Consider the following 15,756-nt stretch of genomic DNA (forward strand, 5'->3'; position numbering starts at 1 on the left):
TACGCTTCCAAGGCCGCGGCGGATCTGTAATAATCTTATTACAACACACAGCCTTGACCTTCATTTCCTGACATGATTCTTTTCCCGAAAGGTTTAGAGCAGCGTTGAAGTGTTTTGAGTCAGCATTTATTATCAATTGAAGGTGATAGTTTATATTTCCGGTTGTAAGTTTTTCTGGAAACTCGTTTATAAATCAATGTCCTCGAATTCGTGTCTCAATGTTATTCTCGGTCATTAATTAACTGGAAACTTTTTCGAGTTTTTCGTTCCGCATAAACTTGTTCAAAGTTCCATGAAATTACGCATTCAGCAAATCCGGACTCTTTTGCAATGCTTTTGACGAACTATTATGACCGAAAGTTTTGACGAAACGATTATGATGGAAAGGATGTTTTGTTTTTTGAAAAATTTATCAATTTATGTTTCCAGTGTTAAATAGAAGTTTCGTAATACACGAATATGCGGAAACACCGATTTTCCAGGCTTTCCCGCACTTTGCTGCTGCACCTAATCGAATAATGGTTAAGATTTCGAGGAGCGAGCACTAATTCGAGTTGTCTAAGACTTTTCTTAAGCTCCTCCCGTATGTTGCGTAACTCGGCCAACATAAATTTTCTCAAGGGGTTGTGGAGCTCTGAAGAAAAGGTCAGAGGCAAGCTGCTGTTTTTCACAAATTGTTATTCGTGGGTGCAATATTTAAGCCACATCTTTCGTTGTACAACGGTTGATTTCGTACAATTGCAATGTCATTGTACTGAACATAATAAATCGATTTTTTCATCGACCTGCTTTCCGAACTACCGTTTTTTGCCACCTTTCTTTTTCCCTTTTCCTTTCTTCCGCCCGTTTCGATTCCTTCTCATTTCCATAAGTTTCCGCGCTTTAAGAACTTGCTCGGGTCTCTTAAGCTCAGCGTTCGACTTCACCTTTTCCTTCATTTTCTGATTGTGACGCGCCCAGTGAGTGTTCGCTGTCGTTTTAACTGTAAAGAAAATGCACATATTTAATAATAGGCAAACAATGATGAAATTTCTTCTCAGCTATTTCGGAAAACGGAGTTGCTATGAAAATAGCCGGTAAGTTTATACTGGCAATCACCCTGTTTAGCCAAAGTCCGTCCTCTCTATTTTCAGCTCCGACGTACTTTAAGCCAACTTCTATATATTTTTACGAAAACGCTCCGCGAAATTCAATTTGTTTACGGGGGTTAAATTATATCAGATTGTTCGAGATAAACCGAAATAAACCTTATTCTTGGCGTGTTCAAAGCTGTTTTACGATATTCGAATTTTTCCTTCCGAATAAAAAGCTCTCGACGATAAGCCGAGCTCCGTTCTAGCTGAACATAGCGAATAGATCTCTGGATTGGCAAAAACCTTCTTGACAAAAGTTTCTTTGAAGGAACAATTTGTACAGAAACAAAAAAAAACCATCGATTCGACAAAATACTCAGAATAATGATGGCTGCCTCGAATTTAAATATTTTTTGAATATTCTGAGGGAATGAGAAATTCTGAAAGTAAATGTTCGAACGGATATTTGATCGAAGCTTCGAGCTATCGTAGTCAACTTTTTAATGTGATTAGTTCTTTTCTCTCGAACAAGCTTTCTGGTGGAAGGAAAAAGTAAAGAAAAAAGTTGACGCGAGAAATCCTGTTAAGAATGCAAACTCACGCTTCTGCGTATGCGAGTGTGATTCCTCGTCGTCATCGTCGTCGTTCGTTTCCCCCACTTTCGTCTTTTCTTTCCACTGATTGTAACGATTCGTCTTGTACGTAGCAGGAATCCATGCGCCAGATTCCGTTCGAATTTTGCCAACCTTGGAATTCTGCAACAATTAGGTCGAGCAATGATTGTATAATTGCTTATTAAAGAATGAATAAAAGTGACGAATTCAGTGAAATTGCAATTTGCTCCTACATTGTTGACTGTAACCATTTTCTTCTTTTTACGATCCCATTTTTTAATCTGCGTTTGTAAACGTCGAGACTCTTCGTTATCTGCACCCAAATCCACCGTTACTCTCTCAGCTTCTGTGCTGAAACTGTTCACTGCAAGCCTGCAAAAAAATCCAGATCGTGTTAGATAAAACAAAACAAAATCTTATTTTCAAGAAAAAATAATCGGTTGAGTCACTTCGATAAGAGCCGGTCATAAATAAATGAAGTTAAAGTACATTGAAAATGTTCGTGGAAAAGCTTACAAAACGCTCGAAGAAGGAACGTCCATAGTAGAAATATGAAATACTGTATTCAAGTCCACCTTACCCGTCCTCGGTGTGCTTGTCCGGTGCTGCGTAAGGTATGTAAAATTCATCGTCTCGTTTGTTAACTTTCTTTTGTTTTTTCGACGGTTTGTAGAGATCATCGAGTTTCCTTTTTCTCGGCACGACAACTCGACTAAAGGCAGCATTTATCTCGTCAGCACTGCTGGACGGTAAAGATGATTCGGTCTTCTGGGTTTTGGCGACGCTAACAGCTCTATCGTTTCGTTCTTCAGTTTTTCTTTTGAAATTTGTGATAGTTTCTTTGTGAAATGCACGCGTTGCTTTCATTACTTTGTAATCAATGGCGGATGGTTTTGAGCCAATTTCAAAAATCGTCTGTAATCGTGAAAAAAAGTAATTGTTTATCAACGTTTCGATGTTCGACTTTGTCAACAAAAAAAAACGTCAAATGGAAGGGTTGCCGGTGATGGATCAACTTACACCTTGAGGTCTGTAGTTTTTCATTTGTGCCAACAAATCCATGGCCGCAGGAGCCGTTTCACGATATTCTGCGATAACTCCCGCTTCGCAAATTCGCAGCTCTTTGACTCTTTTTACACTTTCCACCGAAGCACCAGGTCTCGATCGAATGTATTGCTGATAACCGTTGTTCGAAACTTGACGCATATTTTTCTGTAAAAAAAATCTCGATATATTTTGGATAAAGATTACTTATTGTCTATCCTGCCGCATTTCTGTTATCAATTAGAAACGAAATGAACGTTTTTTTATATTTAACTGGGTGGAAATACTCACCAGATCCGTGCTCGTATCGTGCCATGCTATCAATTCGGCTAGTTCAGCTTCTATCATCGATTGCGGCATTTTACCTATCGCCCCTTTTTCAGCGGTTCCCGTAGGCGGAGCCACGTTAAAAGGTAGACCAAGGAAAAGATGGAGATCCAGCAAATAGGCGTATTCATCGGGAGCTACGATATTGTATGCGGTACCTGTTCTACCAGCTCTGGCACAGCGTCCTTAGAGTCGATAAAAATACGCGAAAATCATTAAGAAAACAAAGCAAACGTTTGAATGAGCCGAAAAAATATTTGAAATAACGTGAATCTTGGATGTGCTCAATCATCGAACTTACCGACTCTGTGAACGAACAATTTGGATTTTGCAGGAAAATTGAAATTAATAACGTTGTCGAGATGTGGAATATCAATACCACGAGCCGCAACGTCAGTAACGATCAAAACTTTTGCTTTACCAGATTGGAATTTCGCTGCGTTTATCTTACGCGCTGATGGATCTAAATTCGAATATATAAAAGTGTTGCTGATATTGGCTTGATCAAGGATCTGTAAAATATCGAAATGCATAAGGTCAAACTGATCAATCGAGGGATAAGAAGCAATCATCGGATTACAATTACTAACCATGTGGATATATTCTACGTGATGCATAGTTGCTGCAAAAACTATAGTTTGAGAATCCGATTTAATAACGTGTTTCAAAAGAGCCAACAGAACCGCCATTTTTTCCTCTGGACGACATGTTATGAAAGAAAGTGTCAGCTCATCGGGTAATTTGCTCTCTACATCGAGACGCACGAGGACAGGATCCGATAAACCGGCTTTAGCAAATTCGACCAGAACTTTTGGCAAAGTCGCAGAAAACAAGAGAGTTTGACGCGATTCTGGAAGTCGGTTAGCTATTTCGTGAATTTGCTCTCCCCAGCCCATTTCGAAAAGCCTGAAATCGTATTTTTTGGTTCAATCATCTTAAGGAGGAAAAAATATTATTGATTTATTTCTTCACTTTGGCACGATTTTGAATGTTACCTGTCAGCTTCGTCAAATACCACAATTTCCACGCTATTCAAATGCAAGTCCATTTCAACACAGATATGAAGAAAACGTCCTGGTGTTGCAACAATTATGTCCGGGTTTCCGTGAACCGCTCCAAATTGATTATCCATGTTATCTCCACCTAATATAACGGCAGCTTTTAGGCCCGTGTATTTTCCTATTTCTTTGATGAACTTCAACGTTTGCAGAGCCAACTCCCGAGTTGGTGAAAGAATCAGTGCTCTACTACCATTCTTAGCTTGTCGGGTTTTCAGTTTTTCGAATAATGGGATTAGAAAGCTAGCAGTTTTGCCACTGCCTGTTCTTGCCATGGCTACAACATCACGACCTTCCAAAGCCAATGGTATTGTCTACAAGGATAAAAAAAATGTATTCATTATGAGATGTACTTAATAAAAAGTTTGTTCAGTAAGGATACTAGAAAACTATCTTTGGACCAAAATCGCTTTGAAAATTGCACTATCTGACGAGTTGTCCTCAATTCTTCATCTATTCGAAATTAGTGTAACAAAAAGAAAATGAGCGCCTCTCAAAACTCTGACAGTTTCTCGAAAATTATAATTGCGACGCCTATAAAATGGAAACAATACTAAAATACATACTTTGCGTTGGATCGGTGTAGGAACCTTATATCCACGTTTCAAAATTCCTTTCAGAACAGGAAAACTGAGTGCCATTCCTTGAAATCCGCCAGATTTCTTAGCACTTTTTTTCTTTTCACTCGAAAAATCACCGTTGTCATCATTTTGAAATTCCGCAGGATCTGCGAAACCGACTAACTCTGGTTCACTCATCGTGCAGGTTGGAGAACACGATTTTTGAGGTTATGTCCGTAGCTCAAGGTGTCAAAAATTTATGAATCGAAGAATATTTATAATATATTTTGTAGATTATGATTTTCTTTGTAATCTTATTCTTCATTGAAATTTCACCGAGAACCGTTATCAATTACTTAACTACACAGACGACGGCGAGAAAGGTCAGTTGAAAAACACATGGACCAAGACACATGGGCTGTGGATCGAAAATCGAAAAAAGTGAAGAAAACAACACAAAATTCTACGATATTCTATTGGAGGATGCACTAACATGCATCCTCCAATAGCACGTGCGACTCGCACGTGATTTTAGAGAAATTTTTAGCGCGGTGAGATGTGAAAATTTGTACAATTCGAAACGGGATTTTTTTTTGAAAGTTCATAAAATTTATTAATTTCAAATAGATATGAGAAAACACTGCGTTGTACATGTAGAAAATGTTCATATATTTTTCTATATCAGATTTAGAAAACATTGCTATTTATTATTTCATCAAGACTGATTGAAACTTTCAATTTTTATTTATTTTGACTGTGAAATCCATATCGAATTTTGAAAACACGGTTAAAGAAAATAAAATTTTGTTTTACGTAAAAAATGCATGTATAAAAAAATGAAAATTTCTTATTACAACAAGGAAGACACAGTTTTATGTCTCCGAACAGATTGAGATCGGAATATTCGAAAGTTTCCGGAGGCAGGGCGAATGAACGAAGAAAAGGCTCACAAAAAAAGGGTATCGTGCGACAGCTGGAGTGTCTGCGGTCACGGTGGAATTATAAATAATTCCTCAATGGCGTCATAGTAGAGCTTCGTGGGAGTTTTTTTTTTCATTTCGTTATTATTTATACTAACTCCCTAGCTTCGTGTAGCTATATGGAATAAGCTCTGAGAGTTATGTTATCGAGTTGACTGGTATCGAATAATTGTTATTATGTGACATCATTGAGGGAAAACTTACGGTTATACCGCTGAGTTCGTGTGTACCGTTCGAGGCTGAGAAACCCACACGGTCATATAAATTAAAAAGATTTTAATAAATATAAATAAGCTGCGGAAAATCAGACAACGCGAAAGCTCAGAAATGGCTCGTCCCAAGTATAAAGTTGCGTCGGATTTGTGCGCCGATTGTGGAGCCATTGGTTTGTTTCGAGTTTTATGTTGTGAAATGAAAAAAACTTTAATTGTTATCGTGAATAAAATTTTGTATTTCATTTTTAATTTTATTTCAACTATGGTGACAGGACCAGGATGGGCGTCCTTAAATAGAGCTATTCTTCTATGCGACGAATGTTGCAGTATACATCGCAGCCTGGGCCGTCATATATCGCAGGTCAAGTGTTTACAAAAAGGCGTTTGGAATCCTCAATTGCTCTCTGTGAGTAGTCAATCACTTGAAAAAAGAAGTCATTAGTAATCAACTCAGCTAACTCATAACTTTCTTTCTTCAGATGGTACACACCCTCAATGACAATGGAGCCAACAGTATTTGGGAACACTCCTTACTGGATCCAAGCAATTCAAAAGTTAGTAGAAGAAAACCTCAACCAAAGGATCCACTGCAGTAAGTTCATGTTTTTTGTTATTTATTTATTTCTATTAATATGACTTATGCCTATTTCTATTATTTTGTTCTTTGATCCTACATTCATTGGTTATGCTGCTCTCTGTTGACTTCATTAATATTCATTGTGAATTCCTTTCCTATTAATTTATTCGGTAATTGTTTTAAATTAAGGCTCCAGCTGAAAACAACTCCATTTTTTCAAATAATGCGTTTTATATATTCCTAAGAATGCAGTATGCAATATTCTGGTGGAGGATTCGAAACAATTACTATTTATTCTATCGCTATTTATGACTATTCATTCAATCGCTGGTTTATATTTTTTATAGTCCTGTTAAAGCAGATTTCATAAAAGCCAAGCATCAGCAACTGGCATTCGTTCTGAGACCTAGTAAAGATGAGATGTGCAGCGAAGAAGAGTTGAGCAGGCAATTGCACAGCAGTGTCAGAACATCGAATTTGGAAACGTCGCTGCGCTTACTTGCTCAAGGAGCAAATCCCAATTACTTTTACAAAGTAAAGTGGCTATGTTTTTTTTTTATTAAAAACAAAATTGGAGCAGCGTAAATAATTTAAATTTATTACATTTACAATGTTCTCAAAGTTTCACTTTGTTGATCAGGAAAAAGGTACAACACCGTTGCATGTAGCTGCTCGAGCTGGTCAAGCTTTGCAGATTGAGTTGCTGATCGTAAATGGTGGGAATCCAAGTATGGTTGACGTAAACGGTCATACTCCAGCAGACGTAGCCCGAATGGCAGGACATTTGGAATTGCATGAAAGGTTGATCGAGTGTATGTACGAAGTTACCGATCGTCTGACCTTCTACGTTTGCTCGAAAAAGCCGGACCATCGAACGATGGAACATTTAATTATTCCTGAATGGGCGGCTACTCTCGAAAGAACTGAACTCGCTTTCGAAGCTCGGAATCGTTTACAAATGGTGAGAACTGCTAGAAAATTCCGCATTCTTACTTCACCAACTCGAGTGCTCAAATTTATTTTTCATTATAGTTGCCGAATTATTTGCTGGAAGAGCTTGCGATGGACGTGTACGACGAGGTCGACCGCCGCGAGACCGAAGCCAGTGAGTAATCTTCGTTCGTTTTTTTTTCTTGCTGAAAACTTATGGAGGAGGAAGTCGTCAACGAAATTCGATTTTTGTCTATCGTTCCGATCTATTAGTGTAAGATGTTCATTAGCACTGTTTTGGCAATTGTTGTACCCTCCTTGTACATAGCTTCATGATCTCTCATAATACAAATACATACAGGGTGAGTTAACCAACATGTGACTTCTTAGGAACGTTTAACATGAACAATGTTGATCAAAATGTTCATTTCGCCACAATTTTGGTGCTTAGCGATTCGATAAAAGTCTCCGGTGATAATGAAATTTTTATCATCTCGCAAATCAATGCAAATTTCACAATTCAGATAATTTTCAATTCTAAATTAGATAAATTTGATTAAGTTGTTCACACCCTGCTCAAGGAGTGAACGATCTTCTGTTATTCAAAGTTTTTTTGAATCTCAAAAAAAATTAACTGCTTTGGAGCACTTACTCAATTCTTTTGAATCTCATGCCTGATAATGCATTATTCCATTTAATCATTTCCCGACTGTTCAATTTTATGCATTTCTCAAAATTAACAAAAAGTTTTGATAAAGGCGGAAGGAAAATTTTTCTTTTGGAATGTTTTTGGGTTTTTATTGAATAGTTGAATACAAAATTTTGGATGAATTGATATTTTCATTCGACAGTATTTATTCATAAAATCCTACATTTTATTCAACCTGGTAAGGTTTACTGGATAATATTCCATTTTGTTCGTCACGAGCCTCTGCTTCGCCCTGTATATATACATGTATGACTATAGGCACATTAATAATCATTCGTCAATTCATACTTACATTGTCATAAAACAATTCGGAGTACCGACTAGATTTAAATCGAACCAAATAAATGTGCAGACTGGTTTCGATGTCATTTAACATGAATGTCATTAATGTGCATGAAATGTTTCATTGCCTAATCGAGGAGGGGTAAGTTTATCCGGAAGAAATCGATTGTTTTGTTCCATCTGGGTAAGTTGTGTTACATCGTTAGTGCCATGCTTTAAAAGAGAACAGTTAAAGGGGTTCGGTCGATTATCGGTTAGATTCAACCTTTTGGTCTCAAACGATCTTTCGTTTTCTACTGGTGAACAGGAAGCTGAACAGGATACTGCATCAGCTGAAATCCATGTAATAATGACGATTTTCAATGTCAAATTTCCGGCCCCTGTTACCGAACTTCCTTAATCAGACACGTATAGTAAAATCACCCAACAAAATTAATCGATGACACACACACATCAATTTATGCATGATCCGTCGGAGATATTTACGGGAATACTCTGGATAATTCATTAGCTACACTTCTAGAATTCATGTTCCGTCATTAGACGTAGATTCAAAAATTTCATGAAATACCGTGACAAAATTTAACGTCAATGTTTTTTTTTTCCATAGTCTGGTTGTCAAGTGCAACGTTACCGGAGAGATGCACGGTTCCGTTTCTGCCCGTTAATCCTCAGTTATCCTCCACGAGGAATCAGGGGAGACAAAAACTTGCGCGTTTCACACCCAAAGAATTCGCTACTCTCATTATAGATCTTCTTACGGAGGCTGGACACAGGCATACTCTCGCAAATTCAGCACCGCTGCAAGGTTCGCTTCGATCCATTTTGTCCTGTGATCTCACTTCTAAATCAGAGTTGAAGAACAAAAATTTAATTAGATATTTCAAAGACAAATTTCTTAATTGAATCGTACACCAGCTCGGCTTAATGTCAAAAACATTATTTCGCATGTAAATTCAATTGTTTGTGATTACAAATTTCTTTCGAGCGTTACGAAGATTTTTTTAAAAAAGGTTACAGCTAAAGTAACTAATTCTTTCGTTTACGAAAATAGATCCAGTTGTTGCGATGTTGCGGAAAGAACAAATTCGTGGCAAACACGGATCACAAATGTCAGACGACGAGCCGCTCTACGACAGCGTAGCTTCCGACGACGATTATGCGGCGCTTACGTCTACCGATAGCCCGGGATCGCGATTACCGTCTGAGCTCAACGTCGACAACGAGGTAAAAATAGAGTATAGCAATGAAGAAAGCCATTTGAAGATTTTCAGTGTTTACTTAGAGTGCAACACGGTCTTCTCCTTTCGTAGTGCGATAAAATTATAGCAGTAACTTTGTACAATAGTTTAACACAAGAATTTGATAGTGAAAATACTAATGCAAGGTTCTTCGTTTCAAAGATAAGAGTAATGAAATTTGTTATGTAATAAACTCGTTGAAGGTACCAGCGATAGTACGAAAACGTCAAGTAAGGAAACGCCTGAGCACGTGGCTCTGCTGTAGACAATGATTCTAGGCAAGTGCACTCATTCGCGTGTACTTGTTGATTTATACTACTGGGTTATTTTTATGATTAATCTCGGAAACTTTGCATGCGTACAGTACAGGAAAAATAAAATAGCATATTGTTTTAGAGCATGATCATTTCTTCACCTAAACTAATAACTCATATTAAACCTTGCATCGTCGGGTTTTAAAATTCATTTTTTTTTCAATAGTTCCCCAAATTTTTCCAAACCTAGGTCACGATAAGTGGGCGATTTCGTCTGGCTTTATTGTGAGAGCGAACAGAATACGTTCAAAAAATCCTGGAAATTCACAGTATCAGTAAGGCGAAAAATGACAGAATTTTTGTAGCACTCCAATGACATTTCAACGCTGTTTAATAACTTATTGAGTTGTAACATGCCTCGAATTGAATAATTTTTTAATTCATTCTGTCGAACCTTTACTGTTTCTTTCATGCATCTTTGTCTCGCGAATGTTTGTACTCATAGTGGGCAAATCTTTTACAGAAAGCGCTGGCTCCCATGGCCAAGGGCTTGCCTTCCGTCGTTGAAGTTTTGAAGAAACAACTGAATCTTTCGGAAGCAACTATTAAGGATCTACAGGAAGAGATGCGTGGCTATCAGCGAACAGTGGCAAGACTTACTCAGGAGAACCGCGAACTTAAAAATATGATTCAGGTGTGTAGACCACTGCACCGAAACGTCTTATGGGAACTGGAGTTTGCTTTTCTATTATTGTTTGGTGTCGAGCCGCTCTTGCGATTCTTCATTTATATTCCACTTTTTTGACTTGATTAAGCCGATTTTTTATCTTTTGTTTTTGATACATGTTTTTTGAGAATTTTCTGAAATTTCAATCACTTCACAGAATCAAATGAGAGCCAAAGTCCCCAACAATGATATGGTAAATGGTCATGTCGCTGGAGAACAAGAGCCTGAGTTGGAACCAGTGCTTGACATAAAATCATCTGTACCTCGAGGAAGTCAAAGACCAGCCTCGATGTACGAGACTCGAGAAGGTTTACGAAAATCGACACCGTGGACAACCAACATTTGTCAGGTAGCCAGTTATTCTCCGATTAATTCAGTGCTATTGTCGACACAAGTTGTATTATTATTATTTCCAATTAATCAAACAAAATTGAAAAATCGAAAGAAAATCAATTATTTTTGTCACAAAATGTGAGCGAGTCCCTTTGAAAATGATTTTTATACTTCGCTCCACACGATTTCTCTAAAATATGGAAAAAACACAATTCTCAGTCGAAACGCGAGGGTGAAACACTAACTCGTCCAGCCGCAACGCAAAGCCTCTGGGGCTGCGGAGCTCCGAATTTACCGCCATGCGATGAAGTAACGCGACGAACGGAGCAGGTTACGAGAAGAATTCAAGAACTGTGGCTCGCGATGCAAGATCCTGGACATCGCGAAGCTTTCGTACCTTGTGCTGAGAGAATTCGCGTTGCTGTTGCAGAGCTCACTGCCATATTTCCGCAGGTTTGTGCCTCGAAAACATTCGAATAAAACATTAGCTGCGTTACAACACATCGAAGAACACGGTTTTTGTTCACAGAATCCAATCGATGACAATATAAGATCAGCATTGAGGCAACTGAACGGTAATACTGGAAGACTCCAGGCGGAATGCGCGGGCTTACAAAGATGTACTAACGATGCTGAACACATGGATCGCTGTCTTCAACAAGTACGATCGTGCGCCTACGACATAGCCAAAGCAACGAAACTCCTCGTAACGCAGTTTCAAACATCTTAGACAATAATTTTATTCGATCAGAATATCATTTTCCATCTGTTTGGAAAATATTTAATGAACAAATTGACAGAAATTTTGATTTTTAGAAGTTTTTTTTTTAAGTTTCTTCGGAAGAAAAAAATCCGAAATATTCTTCTGAAAATACATTTTTCTTAAATTTCCGTTGGTTCAATTTTTCAAGATTTTATCATCAAATAACGAATCACCGAAATTCTGATGGAATTGAATTTTTGACTGTGGATGCGTGAAGAACGAGAAAGCTACGAGAGGCACGAGCTCATTGCCACGAGTAAAGATTGCCAGAGCCTGTGAGCAAAGGAGCAAAGTCAATGTAAATAGAACCTGTACATCGCGTCGTAGAGATAGAATTTCCGAGGAAACAGGGAAAAAAAGCCAATAATGAACTTTCGCGAAAAATTGAGCGCATAATCGAACGGTAAATGAAGAACTGAATGAGCGCGCCTGAGTGTGTCTTTGTTACCGTTGAAACAAGAAATAAAGACTGAATAGCCATAGTTTTAATCGTCACATTAGATTCCACGACCACAAGTGTAGTACCGAATAGAGAAGTACGTTTTTTCCTACAAAAAACGTACTTTTACGTTTGGTGCTTGAGATCTTCGGTTCTCGATTGAGATCTGACAAAAGATGACATGGACATCTGGTGTTGAATTTCGAACTAAATTTTAAGGACGTCCACACTAGCAACGAACACAGTCGCATCTTCGTTGCACCCTCTTTTGGCCAAGCCACGCCTTCGTGTCAGATCCCAATACACAGCAGCGTACCGATTCTAATTCAAAACTTCTGCAAATGCTGATAAGAAACAAACGAAAAATGGACAATACGAAAAAGTGCAATATCCGAGACTCGCGTGCATCTAAATACGTTTTCTTTTTAAATAGACTTTGTTGTATAAGTATTATAACTATAATTACGAGTATTCAGCCTAACGATATATCCGCATTATTGTTAGATCATATCGATATATGGATATATTTATATTGCAAGTGTAGAATTTATAACGAGCGATCCATTAATCCATTAACACTCTCTACGATCGGAGAAACGACTCACACCATTTATTTTTCTTTTTTTTTGTTAATTTGAAAATTAACCTTCGAATTGTACATACGACGCTATAATCATCGGAAACCAACAAATTAGTTTCACAAATATATTATCTGTTACATATTAATTCATGGGTGTACATTGCGAATAACCTAGAAATCGTCCCATACACGGAGAGAATGTTGTTCTGGCACATTTTTTTGGAGTATCTCGAAAATTTTCTTTTTATTTATAGCCCACCACAAGAAATGATCGACTAAGTTGTATTAGGTGACTAAATAAGTCGCAGCAAAAATGACGGTGCAATTCCTGAAAAACTTACGCACATTTTTAGTTATCGTCAAAAAGGGAAAAACTACTGCACTCACTCCCTAAATTTTCATCAATACAATTTGCGTTTTTGTAAGTCTAGAAAGAAAAGTAACTCGAAGAAGAAATTGAAAAAACGAAGTGTAAAATAGAAAAGCAGAGGCTTTTGTCGTTTTTTTTGACGCAGTGAAGCGAGCATTTTGACAACTGTCACAAAACATTTTCTCGTCGCCGTATCCCGTTAACAGGCGCGATTTGCTCTGATTCGACGTTCAGATTTTTATTTCTCAGGGGTTCGTTCGATCCGTCTGACGAACATGTCTGCGGGCGAGATAAAAAAGGAAATTCCTACGGTTATATTCCACACGTATCCATTGTGCAAGGTAACCGTGAGAATAATTAATAACGAAAATACTGGAGTCCGTTTACAATCGAGCGAACGAAGTTTGTTGCACGTTAGTTTACCGACATGCCGGAGGACATGAAGCAAGAAACGTTGGATTTATGCGTCAACGCGGTCGAAAAATACTCCGAAAACAACGAACAAGCTGCCCGGATGATCAAAGATAGCATGGACAAGAAGTTTGGCTCACCGTTTCAGGTCGTCGTCGGCGAAGCATACGGTTTTTCCGTAACGCATCAGGAGAACACCTTGCTCCACATGTTCACCGGTGGCAACATTGCTGTACTTATTTGGCGAACGGTCTCCGCTTTTCTGTCATTTAATCCGGTCTCTTAGTCAAAAGTGAAAGTTTAAAAAAAGGGAAAAACGAGAAATAAGGAGCGAAGGTCTCGTAATTGCGTCGTTGGCTGAAGACGATTTCAGCGATGTTAATAAATAAATATATTGAACAAATAGGTTACATAGATCGTATAACAATATATATTTATAACTGTACACATGTATTTACTTTATGCAAGCTTAAGTTCATACGTTACATTTATACATCACACATTTATATATTTATAAACGCATACGGCCGTTGCGATATTGAAAGTATATACTTTCAAAAATACGAAGGGATGGTTCGAATTTGAAAAAAAATCTTCCAAGTGTCATTTGTTGAAGAGTCGTATGATCGAGGAATTGAAAAACATCTCCGTTTCGAATCACACATTAGCAAGATAGAAATAGGAAGTTTACGAGTGTCACGATAACAAAAATTTGAAGGAATTCGTGTTCGATAAATTGCAAAATCTTTGCAATACTTTTAACACTTTCGATACTTGCTGAAAAACGTCATTTTTCAAAACACGTAGTCGTCTCGCGTAGGAACAATTATTGATTTAAAAAAACAATATTTCTACGATTTTTTGTTGATTATACAATTCAAGATTCTTGTCGTTCAGTCAAGACTGTTTTTCGAAGCCTCTGCAACGAAAACGGGAAATCGCTCCGTTCCCGGAGATATTTTCTGTATAAGGAAAACTATTCCTTAGTTATGATATTCTGCAGAATTCGGAACCGAAGTTAAAACGCTCACGAAATTAACGAAGAGAATTCTCCAATTCTTTTCTCGAATGAATCTCGAATGAGATTATTTCAATCGCCACAAACGTCCATTTTTAAATATTTCACCGGCACATCATTGGTCTCTCGCTTCTTTGTGCGTATTTCTCATCCAGAATGCGATTGAAGGGAGTTGAGTGTAAATTGCACGGAAAATAAAACTATAATAATTGATTTGAGTTTGCATAATGGGAATTTTGAAAGTTCATTTCTCGCTCGAAATTTCTGTGTAGACAGTATGAAAATTGGTCCAAGTTGTTTGAGGTACTTTTTTCGAGAAACATTGAAATGTAAAAGAAATGAAACTGAAAACTGAACGAATTTCCATTGCTGGCAACTTTATCAGGCTGCCCGAAGTTTAAAGTTTTTTTTTCGGCATTTGGCTACACCGATTTCCATATACAAATAGCTAAATTGCCGGCGCAATACATGTACAAGAGATGTTTGAGTTGATAAGTGATTTCAAAACCGTAACCCTCACCGACTACGGTGTGCCACGATGCGCCGAATTTTTTGTCCATTGTCTCCTTTATCATTTTCGACACACTCTCATAATTGTCAGCGTATTTTTCGGCTGCCGTAACACACAGCTCCATCGCCTCTTGCTTCATTTCGTCCGTCATATCGCATTTCTATAAAAAAAAAGTTTTATAAGCCAACAAAGCTTTATTTTAAACATTAAAACGCTTGTTTTTTTCTTCTGTGGCCTATGCGAGTTTCACGCGAGACACGCTCCGCTGTTACAGATTCCTTTATTGATCAATCGGCTCGACTCTGTTTACTCTACAACGTTCCTCCCCCCCGCCACAAGTTTCTCTCGGTTCGAAAAACAAAACGCTCGCCACTTACTCGACAGAGAGGATAAGTGTGAAGAATCTTCACGACATCGTCTTTCTTCACTTCGGTCATTCTTATTATTTATTATTTATGTTTCGTTATCGTTATTGCAAGAAATATGACGTTTCTTATTTTTTTGTGGAAGTTTAGCATCTATCGAGCAACGACAAAAGCCCGATGGATGGCAACCCTCCAAACCTCTCCACGCAACGCAAGGTGTGCTATCTCTACGGCTGACCTATTCGTACTGTCACTACTTTGTGACTCACATACGTTGCTATACTACGAAGGGGAGCAAAGAAGGGTGTGCAGGAATCCTACGATTTCCATCCCCACCATCCATTGCTCCTTATGTTTATGGACCCTCCAATTTCA

The 15,756-nt window shown here is 38.0% G+C and overlaps 3 protein-coding genes and 1 long non-coding RNA gene across 4 annotated transcripts; 1 reads left to right on the top strand and 3 right to left on the bottom strand.

Moving 5' to 3' along the window:
* Positions 1 to 661: 661 nt before the first annotated feature.
* Positions 662 to 5,184, bottom strand: LOC122410208 (ATP-dependent RNA helicase DDX54). The gene is made up of 10 exons (XM_043418327.1): positions 4,683 to 5,184; positions 4,054 to 4,430; positions 3,649 to 3,964; positions 3,360 to 3,570; positions 3,023 to 3,243; positions 2,708 to 2,899; positions 2,268 to 2,602; positions 1,921 to 2,059; positions 1,675 to 1,828; positions 662 to 982 (listed from the first exon to the last, which is right to left on the bottom strand). Exons 1-10 carry the CDS (start codon positions 4,872 to 4,874, stop codon positions 798 to 800), a joined length of 2,322 nt encoding a protein of 773 aa, XP_043274262.1. The 5' UTR covers positions 4,875 to 5,184; the 3' UTR covers positions 662 to 797.
* A 497-nt stretch (positions 5,185 to 5,681) lies between these two features.
* Git (ARF GTPase-activating protein GIT1) lies at positions 5,682 to 12,852 on the top strand. Its single transcript, XM_043418330.1, has 12 exons — positions 5,682 to 6,041; positions 6,144 to 6,277; positions 6,351 to 6,463; positions 6,796 to 6,982; positions 7,089 to 7,409; positions 7,481 to 7,553; positions 8,980 to 9,177; positions 9,424 to 9,596; positions 10,388 to 10,558; positions 10,749 to 10,940; positions 11,144 to 11,377; positions 11,454 to 12,852. Exons 1-12 carry the CDS (start codon positions 5,984 to 5,986, stop codon positions 11,652 to 11,654), a joined length of 2,055 nt encoding a protein of 684 aa, XP_043274265.1. The 5' UTR covers positions 5,682 to 5,983; the 3' UTR covers positions 11,655 to 12,852.
* On the bottom strand, positions 8,827 to 14,928 carry LOC122410221 (uncharacterized). The gene is made up of 2 exons (XR_006260881.1): positions 13,628 to 14,928; positions 8,827 to 9,213 (listed from the first exon to the last, which is right to left on the bottom strand). It is a non-coding gene; the product is annotated as an uncharacterized lncRNA (long non-coding RNA).
* LOC122409665 (dynein axonemal light chain 4) lies at positions 14,928 to 15,453 on the bottom strand. Its single transcript, XM_043417393.1, has 2 exons — positions 15,394 to 15,453; positions 14,928 to 15,176 (listed from the first exon to the last, which is right to left on the bottom strand). The coding sequence occupies exons 1-2, from the start codon at positions 15,451 to 15,453 to the stop codon at positions 14,928 to 14,930; spliced, it is 309 nt and encodes a 102-aa protein (XP_043273328.1).
* Positions 15,454 to 15,756: the final 303 nt, after the last annotated feature.

Source organism: Venturia canescens, chromosome 4, assembly GCF_019457755.1.
Source record: "Venturia canescens isolate UGA chromosome 4, ASM1945775v1, whole genome shotgun sequence".
Classification (NCBI taxonomy): Eukaryota; Metazoa; Arthropoda; class Insecta; order Hymenoptera; family Ichneumonidae; genus Venturia; species Venturia canescens.

Excerpts from the sequence above, each read along its gene's own strand:
- LOC122410208 (XM_043418327.1), bottom strand. The coding sequence starts at position 4,874 with ATGAGTGAACCAGAGTTAGTCGGTTTCGCAGATCCTGCGGAATTTCAA. Across the intron at positions 3,965-4,053 it reads GTATTTGACGAAGCTGACAG|GCTTTTCGAAATGGGCTGGG; the intron begins GTAACATTCAAA and ends ATACGATTTCAG. Across the intron at positions 2,603-2,707 it reads AAAACTACAGACCTCAAGGT|ACGATTTTTGAAATTGGCTC; the intron begins GTAAGTTGATCC and ends TCACGATTACAG.
- LOC122409665 (XM_043417393.1), bottom strand. The coding sequence starts at position 15,453 with ATGACCGAAGTGAAGAAAGACGATGTCGTGAAGATTCTTCACACTTAT. Across the intron at positions 15,177-15,393 it reads ACACTTATCCTCTCTGTCGA|AAATGCGATATGACGGACGA; the intron begins GTAAGTGGCGAG and ends TTTTTTTTATAG.
- Git (XM_043418330.1), top strand. The coding sequence starts at position 5,984 with ATGGCTCGTCCCAAGTATAAAGTTGCGTCGGATTTGTGCGCCGATTGT. Across the intron at positions 9,178-9,423 it reads AAATTCAGCACCGCTGCAAG|ATCCAGTTGTTGCGATGTTG; the intron begins GTTCGCTTCGAT and ends TTACGAAAATAG. Across the intron at positions 11,378-11,453 it reads TCACTGCCATATTTCCGCAG|AATCCAATCGATGACAATAT; the intron begins GTTTGTGCCTCG and ends TTTTGTTCACAG.